This window comes from Pagrus major, chromosome 24, assembly GCF_040436345.1.
Source record: "Pagrus major chromosome 24, Pma_NU_1.0".
Taxonomy (NCBI): Eukaryota; Metazoa; Chordata; class Actinopteri; order Spariformes; family Sparidae; genus Pagrus; species Pagrus major.
In genome coordinates this window covers 13682147-13698694 of record NC_133238.1, presented here as the reverse complement: position 1 = coordinate 13698694, position 16548 = coordinate 13682147, and the positions used below count along the sequence as shown (strand labels likewise).

The 16548-nt window shown below is 45.4% G+C and overlaps 4 protein-coding genes across 5 annotated transcripts in view; 1 reads left to right on the top strand and 3 right to left on the bottom strand.

Annotated features, from left to right (window-relative positions):
- Positions 1-1119: 1119 nt before the first annotated feature.
- Positions 1120-4264, bottom strand: eef1b2 (eukaryotic translation elongation factor 1 beta 2). Its single transcript, XM_073462335.1, has 7 exons — positions 4121-4264; positions 2615-2737; positions 2395-2524; positions 2245-2311; positions 1788-1913; positions 1377-1444; positions 1120-1254 (listed from the first exon to the last, which is right to left on the bottom strand). The coding sequence occupies exons 1-7, from the start codon at positions 4198-4200 to the stop codon at positions 1168-1170; spliced, it is 681 nt and encodes a 226-aa protein (XP_073318436.1). The 5' UTR covers positions 4201-4264; the 3' UTR covers positions 1120-1167.
- A 4351-nt stretch (positions 4265-8615) lies between these two features.
- ebpl (EBP like) lies at positions 8616-13520 on the bottom strand. Its single transcript, XM_073462163.1, has 4 exons — positions 13219-13520; positions 12670-12739; positions 12282-12420; positions 8616-11402 (listed from the first exon to the last, which is right to left on the bottom strand). Exons 1-4 carry the CDS (start codon positions 13393-13395, stop codon positions 11153-11155), a joined length of 636 nt encoding a protein of 211 aa, XP_073318264.1. The 5' UTR covers positions 13396-13520; the 3' UTR covers positions 8616-11152.
- arl11 (ADP-ribosylation factor-like 11) lies at positions 8642-10699 on the top strand. Of its 2 annotated transcripts, none has more exons than XM_073462164.1 (5): positions 8642-8748; positions 9746-9811; positions 9895-10010; positions 10088-10265; positions 10475-10699. In XM_073462164.1, exons 1-5 carry the CDS (start codon positions 8716-8718, stop codon positions 10601-10603), a joined length of 522 nt encoding a protein of 173 aa, XP_073318265.1. In that variant the 5' UTR covers positions 8642-8715; the 3' UTR covers positions 10604-10699. The 2 variants fall into 2 exon arrangements, with proteins under 2 accessions (XP_073318265.1, XP_073318266.1); XM_073462165.1 differs by having other exon boundaries at positions 8648-8748; positions 9665-9811.
- A 1339-nt stretch (positions 13521-14859) lies between the features above and the next one.
- Positions 14860-16548, bottom strand: part of cavin2b (caveolae associated protein 2b) — a 7709-nt gene continuing 6020 nt past the window's right edge. The window contains exon 6 of the mRNA XM_073462162.1: positions 14860-16378. Within this exon, the coding sequence (XP_073318263.1) occupies positions 16001-16378 (378 nt within the window). The 3' untranslated portion in view covers positions 14860-16000. The remainder of the gene's footprint in view (positions 16379-16548) is intronic.

Genomic DNA, 16548 nt, shown 5'->3' with positions numbered 1-16548 from the left:
GACTCTTCTTCTGCTGCTCAAACTCCGGCATGGCGGGAAACAGCCAGAAAACAGCGAGGAGACGCTGCCGCCCACAGGTCAGAGCGGGAACTACACACACACACACACACACACTGAGCGCGCCCCCAGCAGGTCACACACAGAACTACACCTGGAAATCTGATTAACGACCTGTGGTTCAGTCTGACTTTATTCACATATTTATGTCTAAATGTAAACAAATCAGCGGGTTTATACAGGGACATGAGCGGGTTTATACAGGGACATCAGCAGGTTTATACAGGGACATGAGCGGGTTTATACAGGGACATGAGCGGGTTTATACCGGGACATGAGCGGGTTTGTACAGGGACATTAGCGGGTTTGTACAGGGACATGAGCGGGTTTTTACAGGGACATGAGCGGGTTTGTACCGGGACATGAGCGGGTTTATACAGGGACATGAGCGGGTTTATACAGGGACATGAGCGGGTTTATACCGGGACATCAGCAGGTTTATACAGGGACATGAGCGGGTTTATACAGGGACATGAGCGGGTTTATACCGGGACATGAGCGGGTTTGTACAGGGACATTAGCGGGTTTGTACAGGGACATGAGCGGGTTTTTACAGGGACATGAGCGGGTTTGTACCGGGACATGAGCGGGTTTATACCGGGACATGAGCGGGTTTATACCGGGACATGAGCGGGTTTTTACAGGGACATGAGCGGGTTTTTACAGGGACATGAGCGGGTTTATACAGGGACATCAGCGGGTTTTTACAGGGACATCAGCGGGTTTTTACAGGGACATCAGCGGGTTTTTTTTAGTGACAACAGGGATAAATGATAAGTTTAACAAATGTCAACATGTGGATCCAGGTGTTTTTATGATGCAACACATTAGAGTTTGACTGATGGCAGTGAAGAGAAACAGACTGAAGAAGTGTTTCTAAATGAGTAGAAAAATATTTTACCTCAAAAAAAAAAAAAATAATAATAATAATAATAATAATAATAATAATAATAATAATAATAATAATAATAATCCCTCCAGGTTACAACATCAGAACTATTCCCTGATCTCAGACTGAAAGGTTTAACTGTGGGTAGAAAATAAGCATCAGACACCAGCGACTGTTTTCTCTTCAAGTGCTTTTTATTAAAAACGTCATGTTTGTTGTGTTTAGATCTTGTTGAAAGCAGCGACGTCCATCGACTGAACAAAGTCCTCGAAGGCTGTGATCTTTTCCTCCAGGATGTCTGTGCCCACCTGACAGATGGCACACAGGGACAAACAGGCAGGTTAGAGGGAAACACACTTTCACAGGTTTTAAAATTCTCCATAATCTTCCGTAGATTTAAAAAAGGTTTACCACAGGTAAACGTGCTCACCTTGTCGTCTTCGACCACACAGCCGATCTGCAGTTTCTTGATGCCGTAACCCACCGGGACTAGTTTAGCTACAGAAACAAAATCATCATTAGATAACTGATCAATAATCAATAATCAGTCAGGACCTTTGACTGGTCTCTGCAGAGTTTTCAGATCAGAAAGTTTCATCTCATGTTCAGCCGAAAGATGGTGAGTTAGATCATCATCAAGTCTGCACAGATCAATCGATAATCAGTCCTAATAACAGTAACTGATCAGAGTTCTGTCATTTCCCACGTTCTCATCAGAACGTCTAAAAAAAAACAAACATCTTCAGACTCAAACTTTACATTCAAATATATAAAAAGAAATGTTGACACATGTCAGTCAGCAAAATACAAACAGCTCCTGATCCCAGTGTCGTTCACTTACACTGTCCCCAGACCAGCCCCTCCATCTGAACACTGCGCACACACTCCTCCAGCTTGGCCATGTCCGTCTCGTCGTCCCAAGGTTTGACGTCCAATAGAATTGAAGATTTGGCGATGAGGGTGGGCTCTGAGGGGGAGAGGGACAAGTTAATACCATGGAAACCACTCTGTAGCACTAACAGGAAGTCAGAGACTCTCTCAGGTGAATGAATAAGGTGTCCATCAGGCAGTCAGCCGAAAGATGGTGATAGGTTAATCATCATGAAGAGTCGGCCAATCAGGGAGCAGAGATTCACAGTCAAGAAATCTGATTGGTTTATCAGCCACAGACGGCAACTCTGACCTATAAGGAAGCTTCCCGTCAGTCACGTGATCCTCACTGCTGCCCGCTCATCAGTACTGTACCACAGTGCTGTGATTGGCTGTCAGTGTGATGTCATCAGTGTGATGTCACTTACTCTTGGCCTTCTTGGCGGCGTACTCTGCCAGACGCTCCTCCTTCAGCCTGGCAGCCTCGGCGTCTTCCTGCAACACACAGATCAGGGAATAATTCAGATAAATACGACCTGAACATATTTTATATGGTGATGACATCACTGTGACATCACCTCGTCGTCTGAGCCGAACAGGTCGATGTCATCGTCATCATCGTCCTTTGAGGCGGGGCCGGAGCCTGAGGTGGTGTCTGCCACACCTGCAGGGCCGTACTGACCCAGAGGCTTCTTCACACCTGGAAGACTGACACAGCAGGAAGTGGGGCTTCATCACTGACCGCACACGCACGCACGCACGCACGCACGCACACCCACCCACCATCACCTTCCTCACCTGTTCTTCTGGCTCTGGTACGACTTCATGTGGTTGTACCAGCGGAGGGCGTGGCACAGGTCTGCAGAAGGTGCGGCTGAGATTGCGTCGAAGACTGCCACATCAGCCTGGGAGGGGACGTACCTGAGGACAGGAAGTATGTCATCAACACACACACACACACACCTGAGGACAGGAAGTATGTCATCAACACACACAGTCCAAATTCAGGGGCTGCAGCCTTCGAAGGACGCATTTGAAGGCCAATTACGTCACAACGCTGCATGAAGGCCGTCCAAATGCGAAGGCTCCTTCAAATGCAGCCTTCTCTTCCCTCGTTTAGGAGGACGCACCGCTACTGTCCTTCGCGGCCTCACATATCCCAAGATCCTTTGCGCACCGCTCAGTCCCGAAACAGAAGAGGAAGCAAGAAAAAAAATGGCGACATCAAGTGGCGCAGACATGACATTTAAATTTAAGTAATGGGTTTATACTCGGTTTTTACTCATTTGAACATCCAACGCCAGATATGTTAAACTACAAGAGACTATAAAACCTCCAAAGTTTAACTTTCAGTTAAAATACGTGACGCTGGTGATGCTGTGGTAAACATAGCTGTTATTCACCAATGGGTTAATGTTTATTTTGTAATGTTGATCATTCAATTTAGATTTGACTCATTGTACACACAAATGTACACGTTTGATAGATTTGAACCAAAACAGACTTTAATGCACGAACACCTGGTGACGCAACCAGGAAACACTCTGACGGCTGGACCGTCCCATTTAACAGGTGGACGAGGCCTTCAAGGTCTCTGAAGGACCCGGCCTCCGTGGGCCGCAAAGGCCGCGTCCGTGAAAGATGCAGCCCCTGAATTTGGACACACACACACGGGAAGTATCACAGCAGCTGTGTGGTCAGTTGTCTTTGCTCTCAACACACACACACACACACACACACACACACACACACACACACACACACAAATAACTGATAGATACTTTAACTTTGTTATTAATGTAACTGACACGTTTATCAGAAGCTGTCTGATGATCATTAAAATGTCAAAGTTGTATTTGCTGTGAAACAAGCCAGTTAATAAAATCATTGACAGACGAAATAATAATAACAATAATAATAATAATAACAACAATAACAACAACAGCAGCAGCAGGTTTGGTGTCTGACAGTGTTCAGTGTCTTCACGCTTCATGAGACACGTAACAACATGGAGTCAGTTAGCATGTTAGCACCATGTTAGCACCATGTGCTGTTAGCATGAAGCTACCTGTAACCTCGCTACACTCAGTTCACACCTGTCACACTGAAGCGGACACTTTCTGCAGCTTCGTGTCCACGTGCTCACTTTATATTTCAGCTCTGAGCGCCACGAGCAGTCTGTCAGCTGTCAGCTAACTGTTAGCCACCGTTAGCTCAGCGGAGCCAAGATGGCCGCGCCGCCGGCAGCTGCAGCTCGTCTCTGCCGGAGTCTGAGCTCCTCCTGCGGCGGGACGAACTACTCACCCCTCGATGTAGCTGCGGTCCGACAGGAAGTCGTTCAGCACTTTGAGGCCGGAGGAAGATTTCAGGTCACCGAAGCCCATGATGAAGGAGATCCGCGAGGAGAGGAGCGGAGAGGAGCAAGGAGCCGCCGGAGGAGCGAGAAGAAGGACGGAGGAGGCGGGAAGAGCCGCCTTTATACCCGGAGACAGACCCCTCCTCCTCAGCGCCGACCTGGAGGAGGAGGAGGAGGAGGGGAGGAGGGGGGGAGGGAGAGAGGGAAGAGGAGGAGGAGGAGGAGAAAGAGGAGGGGAGGGGGGGGGAGGAGGGAAGGAGGGGGGGAGGGAGAGAGGGAAGAGGAGGAGGAGGAGGAGGAGAAAGAGGAGGGGAGGAGGGGGGAGAGAGGGAAGAGGAGGAGGAGGAGGAGGAGAAAGAAGAAGAAGAAGAAGAAGAAGAAGAAGAAGAAGAAGAAGAAGAAAGAAGTGGAGGGGAGGAGGAGGAGGAGGAGGAGGGGAGGAGGGGGGGAGGAGGAGGGAAGGAGGGGGGGAGGGAGAGAGGGAAGAGGAGGAGGAGGAGGAGGGGGGAGGAAGAGGAGGGGGAAGAAGAGGAGGAGGAGGAGGGGAGGAGGGGGGGGAGGAGGAGGAGGAGAAAGAAGTGGAGGGGGAAGAGAGGGAAGAGGAGGAGGAGGAGGAGGAGAAAGAAGAAGAAGAAGAAGAAGAAAGAAGTGGAGGGGAGGGGAGGAGGAGGAGGAAGAAGAGGAGGGGGGAAGGAGGAGAAAGAAGAGGAGCAGGAAGAGGAGGAGGAGGAGGAGGAAGAGAGGGAAGAGGAGGAGGAGGGGAGGGGGGAGGGGGGTGGAGGAGGAGGAGGGGAGGAGGGGGGGAGGAGGAGGAGGAGGAGGAGGAGGGGGAAGAGAGGGAAGAGGAGGAGGAACAAGAGGAGCAGGAAGAGGTGGAAGAGGAGGAGGAGGAGGAGGAAGAAGAGAAGGAGGAGGGGGAGGAGGAGAAGGAAGAGGAGGAGGAGAAAGAAGAGGAGCAGGAAGAAAAGGAAGAGGAGGAAGAGGAGGAGGAAGAGGAGGAGGAGGAGGAGGAAGAGGTGGAGGGGAGGAGGAGGAGGAAGAGGAGGGGAGGAGGAGGAGGAGGAAGAGAGGGAAGAGGAGGAGGAACAAGAGGAGCAGGAAGAGGTGGAAGAGGATGAGGAGGAGGAGGAAGAGAAGGAGGAGGGGGAGGAGGAGAAGGAAGAGGAGGAGGAGAAAGAAGAGGAGCAGGAAGAAAAGGAAGAGGAGGAAGAGGAAGAGGAAGAGGAGGAGGAGGAGGAGGAGGAGGAAGACTGATTCACAGTGAAACTCAGACTGAAGTGAAGAAGAAGAAGAAGAAACATTTCAGAATAAAGTTCAGGCTGTAAAAGAAACGTTTCAGAATAAAGTTCAGGCTGTAAAAGAAACATTTCAGAATAAAGTTCAGGCTGTAAAAGAAACGTTTCAGAATAAAGTTCAGGCTGTAAAAGAAACATTTCAGAATAAAGTTCAGGCTGTAAAAGAAACGTTTCAGAATAAAGTTCAGGCTGTAAAAGAAACGTTTCAGAATAAAGTTCAGGCTGTAAAAGAAACGTTTCAGAATAAAGTTCAGGCTGTAAAAGAAACGTTTCAGAATAAAGTTCAGGCTGTAAAAGAAACGTTTCAGAATAAAGTTCAGGCTGTAAAAGAAACGTTTCAGAATAAAGTTCAGGCTGTAAAAGAAACGTTTCAGAATAAAGTTCAGGCTGTAAAAGCACAGCATGGAGGCTCAGTTTGTTTCTGTTCAACATTAAATCTCTTCTAAATTACAAAACAATAAACTGATGTTGACTTTACTCTATTTTATTTGTGTCTAGAACAACAGCACTGAAACCGGAGGTCTGTTTAATTTAACTTAATTACATTTATTTGATTTGAATCAGGATCTTTAGAAGCAGCTGCTGGTTTGTGTTGCTTGAGACGCCCCCTGTGGACAGAGGCGGTATGACCTGTCATCAGCTGAGTGACACAAACACACATTTTAATATTCTCTTTTAAACAATAATTATAGACAATAGATTAAAAGATGGTGATACAAAATGTTCCCTTTAAGTTGTGTACAAACAAAACTTTGTTAAGTGATCAACAACAAACACAAACAGTAAAACACAGATGAACTCACATTAGTTCAATGTGTATTTATCTGTCCTGGGGCCCGTTTCAGAAAGCAGCTTTAGTGAAAACCCTGAGTGTGTGAACCCTGAGATGAGAGAAACTCTGAGTCTTCAGGTCCAGAAAGAGCGGTACCTTAGACTCTGGGTCTGTTTCTGCGGTACTGACTCTGTGAACTCACCTGCTCACCGGCAGGTTTACCTGAAGAAACCCTGAGTGTGAGGAGCTGCCTGACAGCGGCTGTCCTCTCCTTCAGTCCGAGCATGTTGAAGCAGAAATAATTCAGTTTTACACCAGGAGGAGAATTTAGATTAATTTAGATGAGCTGTCTCTCCCTGACGAGGACCGAACCGAACAGTACCGCTCATCAGTCCGTCTTTATATCCTCCGGCCGCACAGCGAGTATCAGGCCACACGTCATCGCTGACGTCTCTCAGATCTGAACCATCCTCTTGTTTTTTTAATCACTTGGCAGGTTAATCGATCACCTTCCAGCCAGAACCAGAGCTCCTCTGCCTCCGGTCACCCAGCGACCTGACCCGGGACCAGCTCCTCTGCCTCCGGTCACCCAGCGACCTGACCCGGGACCAGCTCCTCTGCCTCCGGTCACCCAGCGACCTGACCCGGGACCAGCTCCTCTGCCTCTGGTCACCCAGCGACCTGACCCGGGACCAGCTCCTCAGCCTCCGGTCACACAGCGACCTGACCCGGGACCAGCTCCTCTGCCTCCGGTCCCCCAGCGACCTGACCCGGGACCAGCTCCTCTGCCTCTGGTCACCCAGCGACCTGACCCGGGACCAGCTCCTCAGCCTCCGGTCACACAGCGACCTGACCCGGGACCAGCTCCTCTGCCTCCGGTCCCCCAGCGACCTGACCCGGGACCAGCTCCTCTGCCTCTGGTCACCCAGCGACCTGACCCGGGACCAGCTCCTCAGCCTCCGGTCACACAGCGACCTGACCCGGGACCAGCTCCTCTGCCTCTGGCGGACGTGGTGGAGGTGGAGGTGGAGGTGAGCACCACCTCATGTTCATCCACTCAGCAGGATGTTAGGACACAGGTGATGTTAGGACACAGGTGATGTTAGGACACAGGTGATGTTGGGACACAGGTGATGTTAGGACACAGGTGATGTTAGGACACAGGTGATGTTGGGACACAGGTGATGGTGGGACACAGGTGATGTCAGGACACAGGTGATGTTAGGACACAGGTGATGTTAGGACACAGGTGATGTTAGGACACAGGTGTGTGTTAAACAGCATCTGTTGGTGGTAAAAGCTACTACAAGTTAAAATATCCACTGAATAAACTTTTACTTTGTTTAATATGTGAAATAAAACCAAAGTGAGGAGCCATCGTGGGACTGTTTTTATATTTCATTTTCAGCCGATTTAAATAAAATAAAATAAAATAAAACAATGAACAACATTCAACCACTTCCTCAAAGGCTAACATAAAAGAAAGTGATGTTAAATTCAAAATGAAAAGACGACCGCATCCAAAACTGTCAGTGGTTTTTATTACGGCCGTGTTACTTTTTTTTCCCAGAAAATGTCTGCTTCCTGTTTTCTCCCCTGTTGCCATGGTGACTCACAGTGTCGGAGCTCCATTGATGACGGCTTTTTACTAGTCGTCAGGCACGAGCTCAACTCAGAGTGAACACACTCAGGCCTCCTCCTCTTCCTCCTCTTCCTGCTCCTCCTCCTCTTCTTCTTCTTCTTCTTCTTCTTCTTCTTCTTCTATCATTATTGTTATTATTGTTATTATTATGGTTATTATTATTAGTAAAGTAAAGTGTGAAGTTTCCCTCCAAACCATCAGCTCAGTGTCTTCTTCAGTTCACAAACACTTTTTATACCTGAACTTTATCTTTTATTTAAAGTTAATGAAAAAGGGTTTGAGATTAAAGAGAGACGAGAACAAAATGGCCGAAACAAACAATAAACAAAGGTCATATTAACCTTTAACACCACTTCAGCCTGAACATCAGTGTTGACATGGACTGATCGTCCTTCATCAGCAGCACTTTAATGCACACGCACAAACACACACGCACACAGACACACACACACACACAGACACACACACACACAAAGACACAAAGACACACACACACACACACACACACAAAGACACACACACACACAGACACACACACACACTGTGTCATTCAGACGTCATCAAACTGAAGGGCTGGGCTTCTGAAAGCAGCCTCAGACACTCCGCCTGCCTCTGACACAAACATGTAGTCAGACCTGTCACACAGTCACATGACCTGTTCTCCTATTGGCTGATGAGCCTGAACACACCTGAGAGATGTGACAGGTGAGTTTCAGTCAGACACAGAGCTCAGATCAGTCAGAGGGAAGTTTTATCAGAGCTGTCAGACAAGACACACTGTTTAAAGGAGAGAAGAAGAAACAGGATTTAAAAAAGAAGAAGAAAAGCAGATCGATGGGTCTGGCTCACAGCTCCAACTCTCCTCAGGTAAATGAAGAACACACCTGACAAGCAGGTGTCCTCCATCAGGCTCAATCAATACATTCCTTCATCAGCAGCACTTTAATGTTTTCAGTGTTCATTACATGTTGTCATGTAGTTTGTTGTGGATGAGTTAACGAGTCTCTGAGGCCCGGTTCAGAACTGGTACCTGAGTGTTCAGCTCTCAGTCAGTCAGTTCACAGCTGCATTAACCTGTTTCCGAGTGACCACCTGTGATGTGATGTCACTTCCTGCTCTACATGAAACAAACCCGTCCATCACTGGGACAAACAGACTCCATGTTTCTACTCAAAGACAGAAAGAAGTTCATGTAGAACATTTGCTGAATTCACAAGAAGGAACAAATAAGTCAGAATCAGTCAGAGACAGAGTTTCACACAGTTTATAAAGTGTCTCCAACTCAACAACTCACTAAACTGACACATTTGTTAAGGGAGTCTGGGGACAAAGAAGTCGCCTATACTGGTTACTGTTTAGTGTATCTGTAAAATGTGACATGTTTAGATCAATAAAATGTTTCTTCTTTCATAAATTGAGTGTAAATGGTGAAATCAGTGTAAACAGTGTGTTCAAACAGCTGCTACATGTTGGCAGGTCAGACTTTAGCACTTTAGACACAGAAGCAGACAGGCTGGTGCAGCCATGCTGCCACAAACTGACACTTTCTACAAGGAAACACACAACTTACTGTTTTCATTTAATGCTGAATTTACAAGAAGGAGACAATGATTCAGAATCTGTCAGAGACAGAGTTTCACTACGTTAGAAAGTTTGTTTTAACTCAACCACTCTGTAAATCACTACATTTGTTAAGGGAGTCTGGTGATGTTGTGTGACTGGTTCAGTGGTTGGAGTTGAAACAGGTTGGCAGGGTAACAGAAACCAAACATGTCATTTACAGTGACGCACATGGAGGTCAGGCACCAGGTCTAAACAGCCTCTGATACAAACAGAACCTGAACAGGTGTGTCTGTGTGTTCAGGTGATCGTGATGGGTTTAGACTCAGCTGGAAAGTCGACCCTGCTGGCCAGACTGCTGACAGGACAGGTGAGACTCCTCTGAACAGGTAAATACATCATGTCGGCCATGAACTGCATGTTAACAGTCTGTGGTCCTCTGTGAACCTGAAGGTGATGGAAACATCTCCGACCATCGGATTCAACGTGGGAACTCTGGACCTGGACAAGAAGACGTCTCTGACTGTGTGGGACGTCGGCGGACAGAAGAGCATGAGACCCAACTGGAGGTAAGGAACCCCCACAACACAAACAAACAAACAAACAAACAAAAGTGATACATGGAAGACCGGTGATTAATCCTCAGGTTCTACCTGGATGACTGTAAGGCTCTGGTGTTCGTGGTGGACAGCAGTGATCCGACCCGGATGCCGGAGGCGCAGAAAGCCCTGAAGAAGGTTCTAGGTGATGAGAAGTTACGAGGAATTCCTCTGATGGTTCTGGCAAACAAGAAGGACCTCCCAAACTCCATGACCATACGAGAGGTAGGAAACCTCAACCCACGTTCTCCACATCAGCTCCTCACAGACCAGTGGAACTCAGTCCAGACAAACCAAGTACTGAAATAAATCGGCTGCAGTCAGAGAAAGTCTTTATATTAAAACACCCAGTCAGAGCAGAGAGGAGCTGATTCTTGTTTCCTCCTCTTCGTCTTCTAAAACCATCCTCTTCCTCCCCCTCTAACTCCCCTCAGGTCTCCAGGCAGCTGGATCTGAACAGTTACAGCGACCGGCTGTGGGAGATTCAGGCCTGCAGCGCTCTGAAGGGACTTGGCCTCCAACAGGCCTTCATGTCTGTCAGCAAACTGATCAAGAAGAGCTGAGAGGAGGAGGAGGAGGAGGAGGAGGACTTTAATTATTAATTATTAATCCTGAGTGACGGCCTGTACAGATTGAATAATAAATCTTAAAGATGTGAATTTGTGCTGTTTGATAATTGAACTCTGAGGAGGGTTAAAGGTTTGTTTCATGGATTTTCTTCTGGTTCAACTCTTTAAAATTGCAGTAAAACATTGTTGTTGTTTTTTCAGCGAATCAGAGTGCAGTATTTTAACATCTGCCTGGTAACAGTCAGCCTGTTTGTTCTGATGAATAAATGAATCTGAAAGTGGATTAAATGTTTTCACTTGTTGATGGAGAAGGTGTCAGGACTTTGAGTTGAGGTGTTGAACTGAAGACGAGGACGTCAGATTTCAGTCATCAGGAGACAAAATTGATCACTGATGAGTTGTAATGTTCATTTCAGTTCAGAGATCAATACATTGATCAATCACAGTGGTTTCTGTCACTGAACCGCCCCTTTGAATGTCCACCAATCAGTGTAGACATGACAGGATCAATAACGCTGATTGATAGGCGGTCAGTCAATCAGTTTACATCTTCTTCCTGTTTACGTTGTGGTCGTCTGGTCTCAGTGCGTGCAGTCTCCTCAGAGAGAGCCAGGACTGGATCAGCAGCAGAACCGGGACCAGGACCCAGAGCCCATTAAAGAAGACCAGGTAGACCCACAGGTGGAGCCGGCTGGACGTGTCCAGGTGAGGACTGCCTATCAGCCAATCAGGACAGAAGGTCATCCAGCCACCGTACAGCTCACACACGCTCAAAGCCACCTGCAGCAAGTGTCTATAAACAAACAAACAAATGACAAAGCAATACAGGAAGTGTCTGTAAACAAACAACAAACAATACAGGAAGTGTCTGTAAACAAACAACAAACAATACAGGAAGTGTCTGTAAACAAACAAACAAACAACAAAGGAATACAGCAAGTGTCTGTAAACAAACAACAAACAATACAGGAAGTGTCTGTAAACAAACAACAAACAATACAGGAAGTGTCTGTAAACAAACAAACAAATGACAAAGGAATACAGGAAGTGTCTGTAAACAAACAAACAAACAACAAAGGAATACAGCAAGAGTCTGTAAACAAACAACAAACAATACAGGAAGTGTCTGTAAACAAACAAACAATACAGGAAGTGTCTGTAAACAAACAAACAACACAGGACGTGTCTGTAAACAAACAATTACCTGTAGTACCTGTCACTGAGTATTACTTGTATAACCTGTCCTTCAGTATTACCTGTAGTACCTGTCCTTCAGTATTACCTGTAGTACTTGTCCTTCAGTATTACCTGTAGTACTTGTCCTTCAGTATTACCTGTAGTACCTGTCCTTCAGTATTACCTGTAGTACTTGTCCTTCAGTATTACCTGTAGTACCTGTCCTTCAGTATTACCTGTATTACCTGTCCTTCAGTATTACCTGTAGTACCTGTCCTTCAGTATTACCTGTAGTACATGTCCTTCAGTATTACCTGTATAACCTGTCCTTCTGTATTACCTGTAGTACCTGTCCTTCAGTATTACCTGTAGTACTTGTCCTTCAGTATTACCTGTAGTACCTGTCCTTCAGTATTACCTGTAGTACTTGTCCTTCAGTATTACCTGTATTACCTGTCCTTCAGTATTACCTGTAGTACCTGTCCTTCAGTATTACCTGTAGTACTTGTCCTTCAGTACTGCGTGTATGAGCAGCAGAGCGAGCAGAGAGTCGAGGACGACGGTCAGAATCTCGATGGAAACGATCGTTGGATCAGAAATCAGCCAACGACTGTCAGCTTTACCGTACTCCCTCCCTACAGACAGACAGACAGACAGGTGGAGACACAGACAGACGGGTGGAGACACAGACAGACAGGTGGAGAGACACAGACAGACAGGTGGACAGACAGACAGACAGGCAGAGAGACAGGTAGTGGAAGAGGCAGTTAAAATATCTGCAGCTGTCTGTCAGATTAATGTAGTGCAATAAAAGTACAACATGTCCTTCTTTAATGATGTACTGTGTAGTATAGAACAAAGTATCAGAGAGTAGAAATACTCACAGAGTTCAGCCAGCGGACCCTCCGACGTCTCCACCGTCCCAACCAGAGACATGTAGACAAACGGACCCTCCTGAGGACAAACAACAAACAATAAACAACCAGAGACATGTAGACAAAGGGACCCTCCTGAGGACAAACAATAAACAATAAACAACCAGAGACATATAGACAAACGGACCCTCCTGAGGACAAACAATAAACAACCAGAGACATGTAGACATACAGACCCTCCTGAGGACAAACAACAAACAATAAACAACCAGAGACATGTAGACATACAGACCTTCCTGAGGACAAACAATAAACAACCAGAGACATGTAGACAAACGGACCCTCCTGAGGACAAACGACAAACAATAAACAACCAGAGACATGTAGACAAATGGACCCTCCTGAGGACAAACGACAAACAATAAACAACCAGAGACATGTAGACTAACGAACCCTCCTGAGGACAAACGACAAACAAACAAAAACAATGACAAAACATCCAAATCATAACTGAGTGAAGACAAAGACATATGAAACTGACATACTGATTGGTCATACCAGCGTCAGGTGGACGATGACATCATAGAAGAGCCACAGTAGAATCCACCTGTCCTCTGCAGAGCTCCGCCCCCCATACCTGAGTGTTAGCAGGGCTGCTGCTAACACCTGGATGCTACATGCTAACAGAGACAGGACAGAAACCAGAGAGAGTCCTGGGGGCGCCAGTGAGTCCATCTGATGTAGTAGAAGAAGAAGAAGAAGAAGAAGAAGAAGAAGAAGAGGCGGAGCAGGAGGAGCAGCAGGATGTAGTACTGGAAAAGCTGAAGTACCACGTGGAGTACTCTGGTAGTATTCTGAAGTAGAAGTATGTGCTCAGACTCAGCAGTACGAATGAATACCACACAGTGTGTGTGGAGTGACGTGTCAGGCCACGCCCTCTGAAATTCTATTGGTCATTGGTTACAAGCCCCATCGGTGAACCATCCTATTGGCTCCTGAGGAGAACACCCCACTCCTGGCCCCACCCCCTCCCTTCACAGAGACAGCAGAGGTCAAAGGTCAAACCAAACTTCATTCAGAAAACTTCACTCAGTGCTCCTATGTTCCTATGCGTCTTACAGCAGGTTCAGTAAAGAACACGTGTGGTTCTGTAAAGGTTCTGTTTTTAAAAAGAACTTTAGGTTCGAAGTTAGTATAGTTATGATAATAATAATGATAATAATGATAATAATAATAATAATAATAATAATACTAAACTAAAACATGTATTTTAGTCACACAAGTGACTTCAAACATTAACAACAACAAAGATTTACACCAATAAATAAACAACAGAATAAAGTAGAATAGTAAAAATATGAAACATTGTTCACTTTAGAGATTTTCTTCTGAAGTAACTCACCTGCTGAGAAAAATGATTATTAATAATCAGTTTTATTCTAATCAGATTACAAAGAGATTAAAATACAGTCAAATATTACTGAAGCAGAAGAAGAGTCAGTGATCGTCCAGCAGGAGGTGACACACTCACACTGAGGGGAGTTATTGATCTAATCTAAAGATCTGAATAGTTATTGATCCTGAAACACACTGTAAAAAGTGCGTCAGGTCATCAACACTGAAAGATTATTCTGACAGGCCGGTCAACACCTCAGATAATAAATCATAATATAACAAATATGACACATGTTATTGTAAAGATTAAACATATCATTACTATAAATATACAACATATTATTATAAAGTATGAAGCATATTAAAATTATTAGGAATATTATTACAAATATGATAATAATAATAATAATAATAATAATAATAATAATAATAATAATAATAATAATAATAGTTATTATTATTATTATTTAAATGAAACCTATTATAATCATAAATATAAACAAGGTGAGCATTGGACAGCACTCGTCTGTTCTGTTCGGTTTCAGATTTTAAATGAAACATGATGATTTGTTGTAAACTCTCAGCTGTGTGAGCAGAACCAAGGAACACTGTGAAGTAAATGTGTTCATGTTGCACAAATACTTGAGCCTGTAGCCTGTGGACAGCTTCAACCTGCTGCTGACACATCAACAATAATAATAACAATAACAATAATAATGATAACAATGATGATAATAACTGCATTACAACAACCAACAGTCCAAACTCAGCAACAACGCTCCAATGACAGGCAGGAAACAGACAGGTGGTTACACTGGACTTTATTGTTCAGGTGAATGTCACACACCTGTCGGATGACTGACAGGTAACAGAAGTCAAACAGGAAGTGATCTTTGGCAGCAGAACATTTCTATTTTTGTTCAAAAACAAGAAAAACAAAGAAAAAAAAGCAACTTTGAACCAGATCAAAGTGTTTGATCAGTTTCACATCACTGTTACACTTATTAATACGTCAGTGTGGTTAATTCAAAGACTGTTGATCTAAACTGATCACTTATTGATCACTGGAAATCAAACATCATAATCAATGAAGAAATGGTGGATCCCAGGTGGAATGTTTAAGGAATCATATGGGGATCTTAGGGGAACCTTGGAGGAACCAGAGGGGACTTTAAGGGAATGTTAAGGAAATCGTGGTAGAACCTTCGAAAATGCAAGTAGGAACTTTGAGGAACTAGGTGAATCTTAGAGGAACCTCAGAGGAACTTGTTAGAGGAATAAAGTGGAACATTTTAAAACTTTCTGGGAAGTATTCCACAGTGTATCAGGGAGAACAACACTAGAGGAATTTCTGTGTTTTCAGGGTTCTGTTTAGCACCATGTTTCCCTCAGTAATCCCAGAGTTCTGTGTGAGAACCTCGTCAGGATGATCAACAGGTTCAGACTTTCAGTTGGGTTCCACTGATAGAAGTGTTACTGTAAGGTTATTGATTATTGATCATTAGTTATGTTTATATCGTTGTAGAAGAAGATTAAACATTTAAAGGAAACTTAAAAGAACGTTTAACATAAAAATAAATGTTCTCCAGTAAAGACGCTGAATCTCTTGTTTGGAAGTTTTAGGTTTTCAGATCAGCTGAAGAATTAAAAGTTAAAATTCTTCGACTTCATTCAAACTTTGACCTAAAACTCATTTTTACGAGAAAGAGCAGGTCTGAACTGTGTTTGTGTATGTGTGTGTGTGTGTGTGTGTGTGTGTGTGTGTGTGTGTGTGTGTGGGGGGGGGGGGGGGGGGGGGGATCAGTCATCTTTAAAGGAACAGTTCCACATGTACTGTGACTGTCAGTCTGAGCACTCAGGAACGTGTGGAACTGCTCCTTTAATCATCTGTTCAGATCTGTTTTACTGTTAACGAATCTCCATGAATCTGAATATTAATGAGTGTCTAGGTCTCCTCCTCCTCTGCTCCTCTCTCTGCTCCTCTCTCTGCTCCTCTCTCCTCCTGAGGTAAGGTGCAGGAAAGAGCGTACTCCTGACTGACTCCCTCTGAAACCACCGACAGATCTGCCTCCACTTCCTCACCTCTCCTCTGCTCCTCCTCCTCTTCCTCCTCTTTTACCTCCTCCTCCTTCACCTCCTCCTTTAGCTCCTCGTCTTCTTTCTCTTCGTGCTCAGCTGGAGCTAGCTGGGCATGGACCTCTGTGAAGGGGACTTCCTGTTGAGTGCTGCCCAGCGGGGAGAGCTGGACGTCAGCCTCGGCACTGACCGGCTCCCCGGGCTGGTCGGAGGCTTCGGGGGGCTGAGAGTCGGAGCTGCTGCGAGGCTGAGAACAGATGACAACAGACAAACTCAGCGAAACTTTGTATCAAATGTTAGGGAATGTTTGGGGAACCTTGGAAGAACATATAGCAAATCTGAGTGAAACCAGATGGATTCATGGGAGAACGTTGGAGGAATAGTTCATGACGCTTGGGGTAGTAACTCTTGGGTCAG

Excerpts from the sequence above, each read along its gene's own strand:
- eef1b2 (XM_073462335.1), bottom strand. The coding sequence starts at position 4,200 with ATGGGCTTCGGTGACCTGAAATCTTCCTCCGGCCTCAAAGTGCTGAAC. Across the intron at positions 2,738-4,120 it reads GACCGCAGCTACATCGAGGG|GTACGTCCCCTCCCAGGCTG; the intron begins GTGAGTAGTTCG and ends TCCTGTCCTCAG. Across the intron at positions 1,914-2,244 it reads CGCCGCCAAGAAGGCCAAGA|AGCCCACCCTCATCGCCAAA; the intron begins GTAAGTGACATC and ends TCTCCCCCTCAG.
- arl11 (XM_073462164.1), top strand. The coding sequence starts at position 8,716 with ATGGGTCTGGCTCACAGCTCCAACTCTCCTCAG. Across the intron at positions 9,812-9,894 it reads CCAGACTGCTGACAGGACAG|GTGATGGAAACATCTCCGAC; the intron begins GTGAGACTCCTC and ends GTGAACCTGAAG. Across the intron at positions 10,266-10,474 it reads ACTCCATGACCATACGAGAG|GTCTCCAGGCAGCTGGATCT; the intron begins GTAGGAAACCTC and ends AACTCCCCTCAG.
- ebpl (XM_073462163.1), bottom strand. The coding sequence starts at position 13,395 with ATGGACTCACTGGCGCCCCCAGGACTCTCTCTGGTTTCTGTCCTGTCT. Across the intron at positions 12,740-13,218 it reads TCATCGTCCACCTGACGCTG|GAGGGTCCGTTTGTCTACAT; the intron begins GTATGACCAATC and ends GTTTGTCCTCAG. Across the intron at positions 11,403-12,281 it reads CTGAAGGACAAGTACTACAG|ACACTTGCTGCAGGTGGCTT; the intron begins GTAATACTGAAG and ends GTTTGTTTATAG.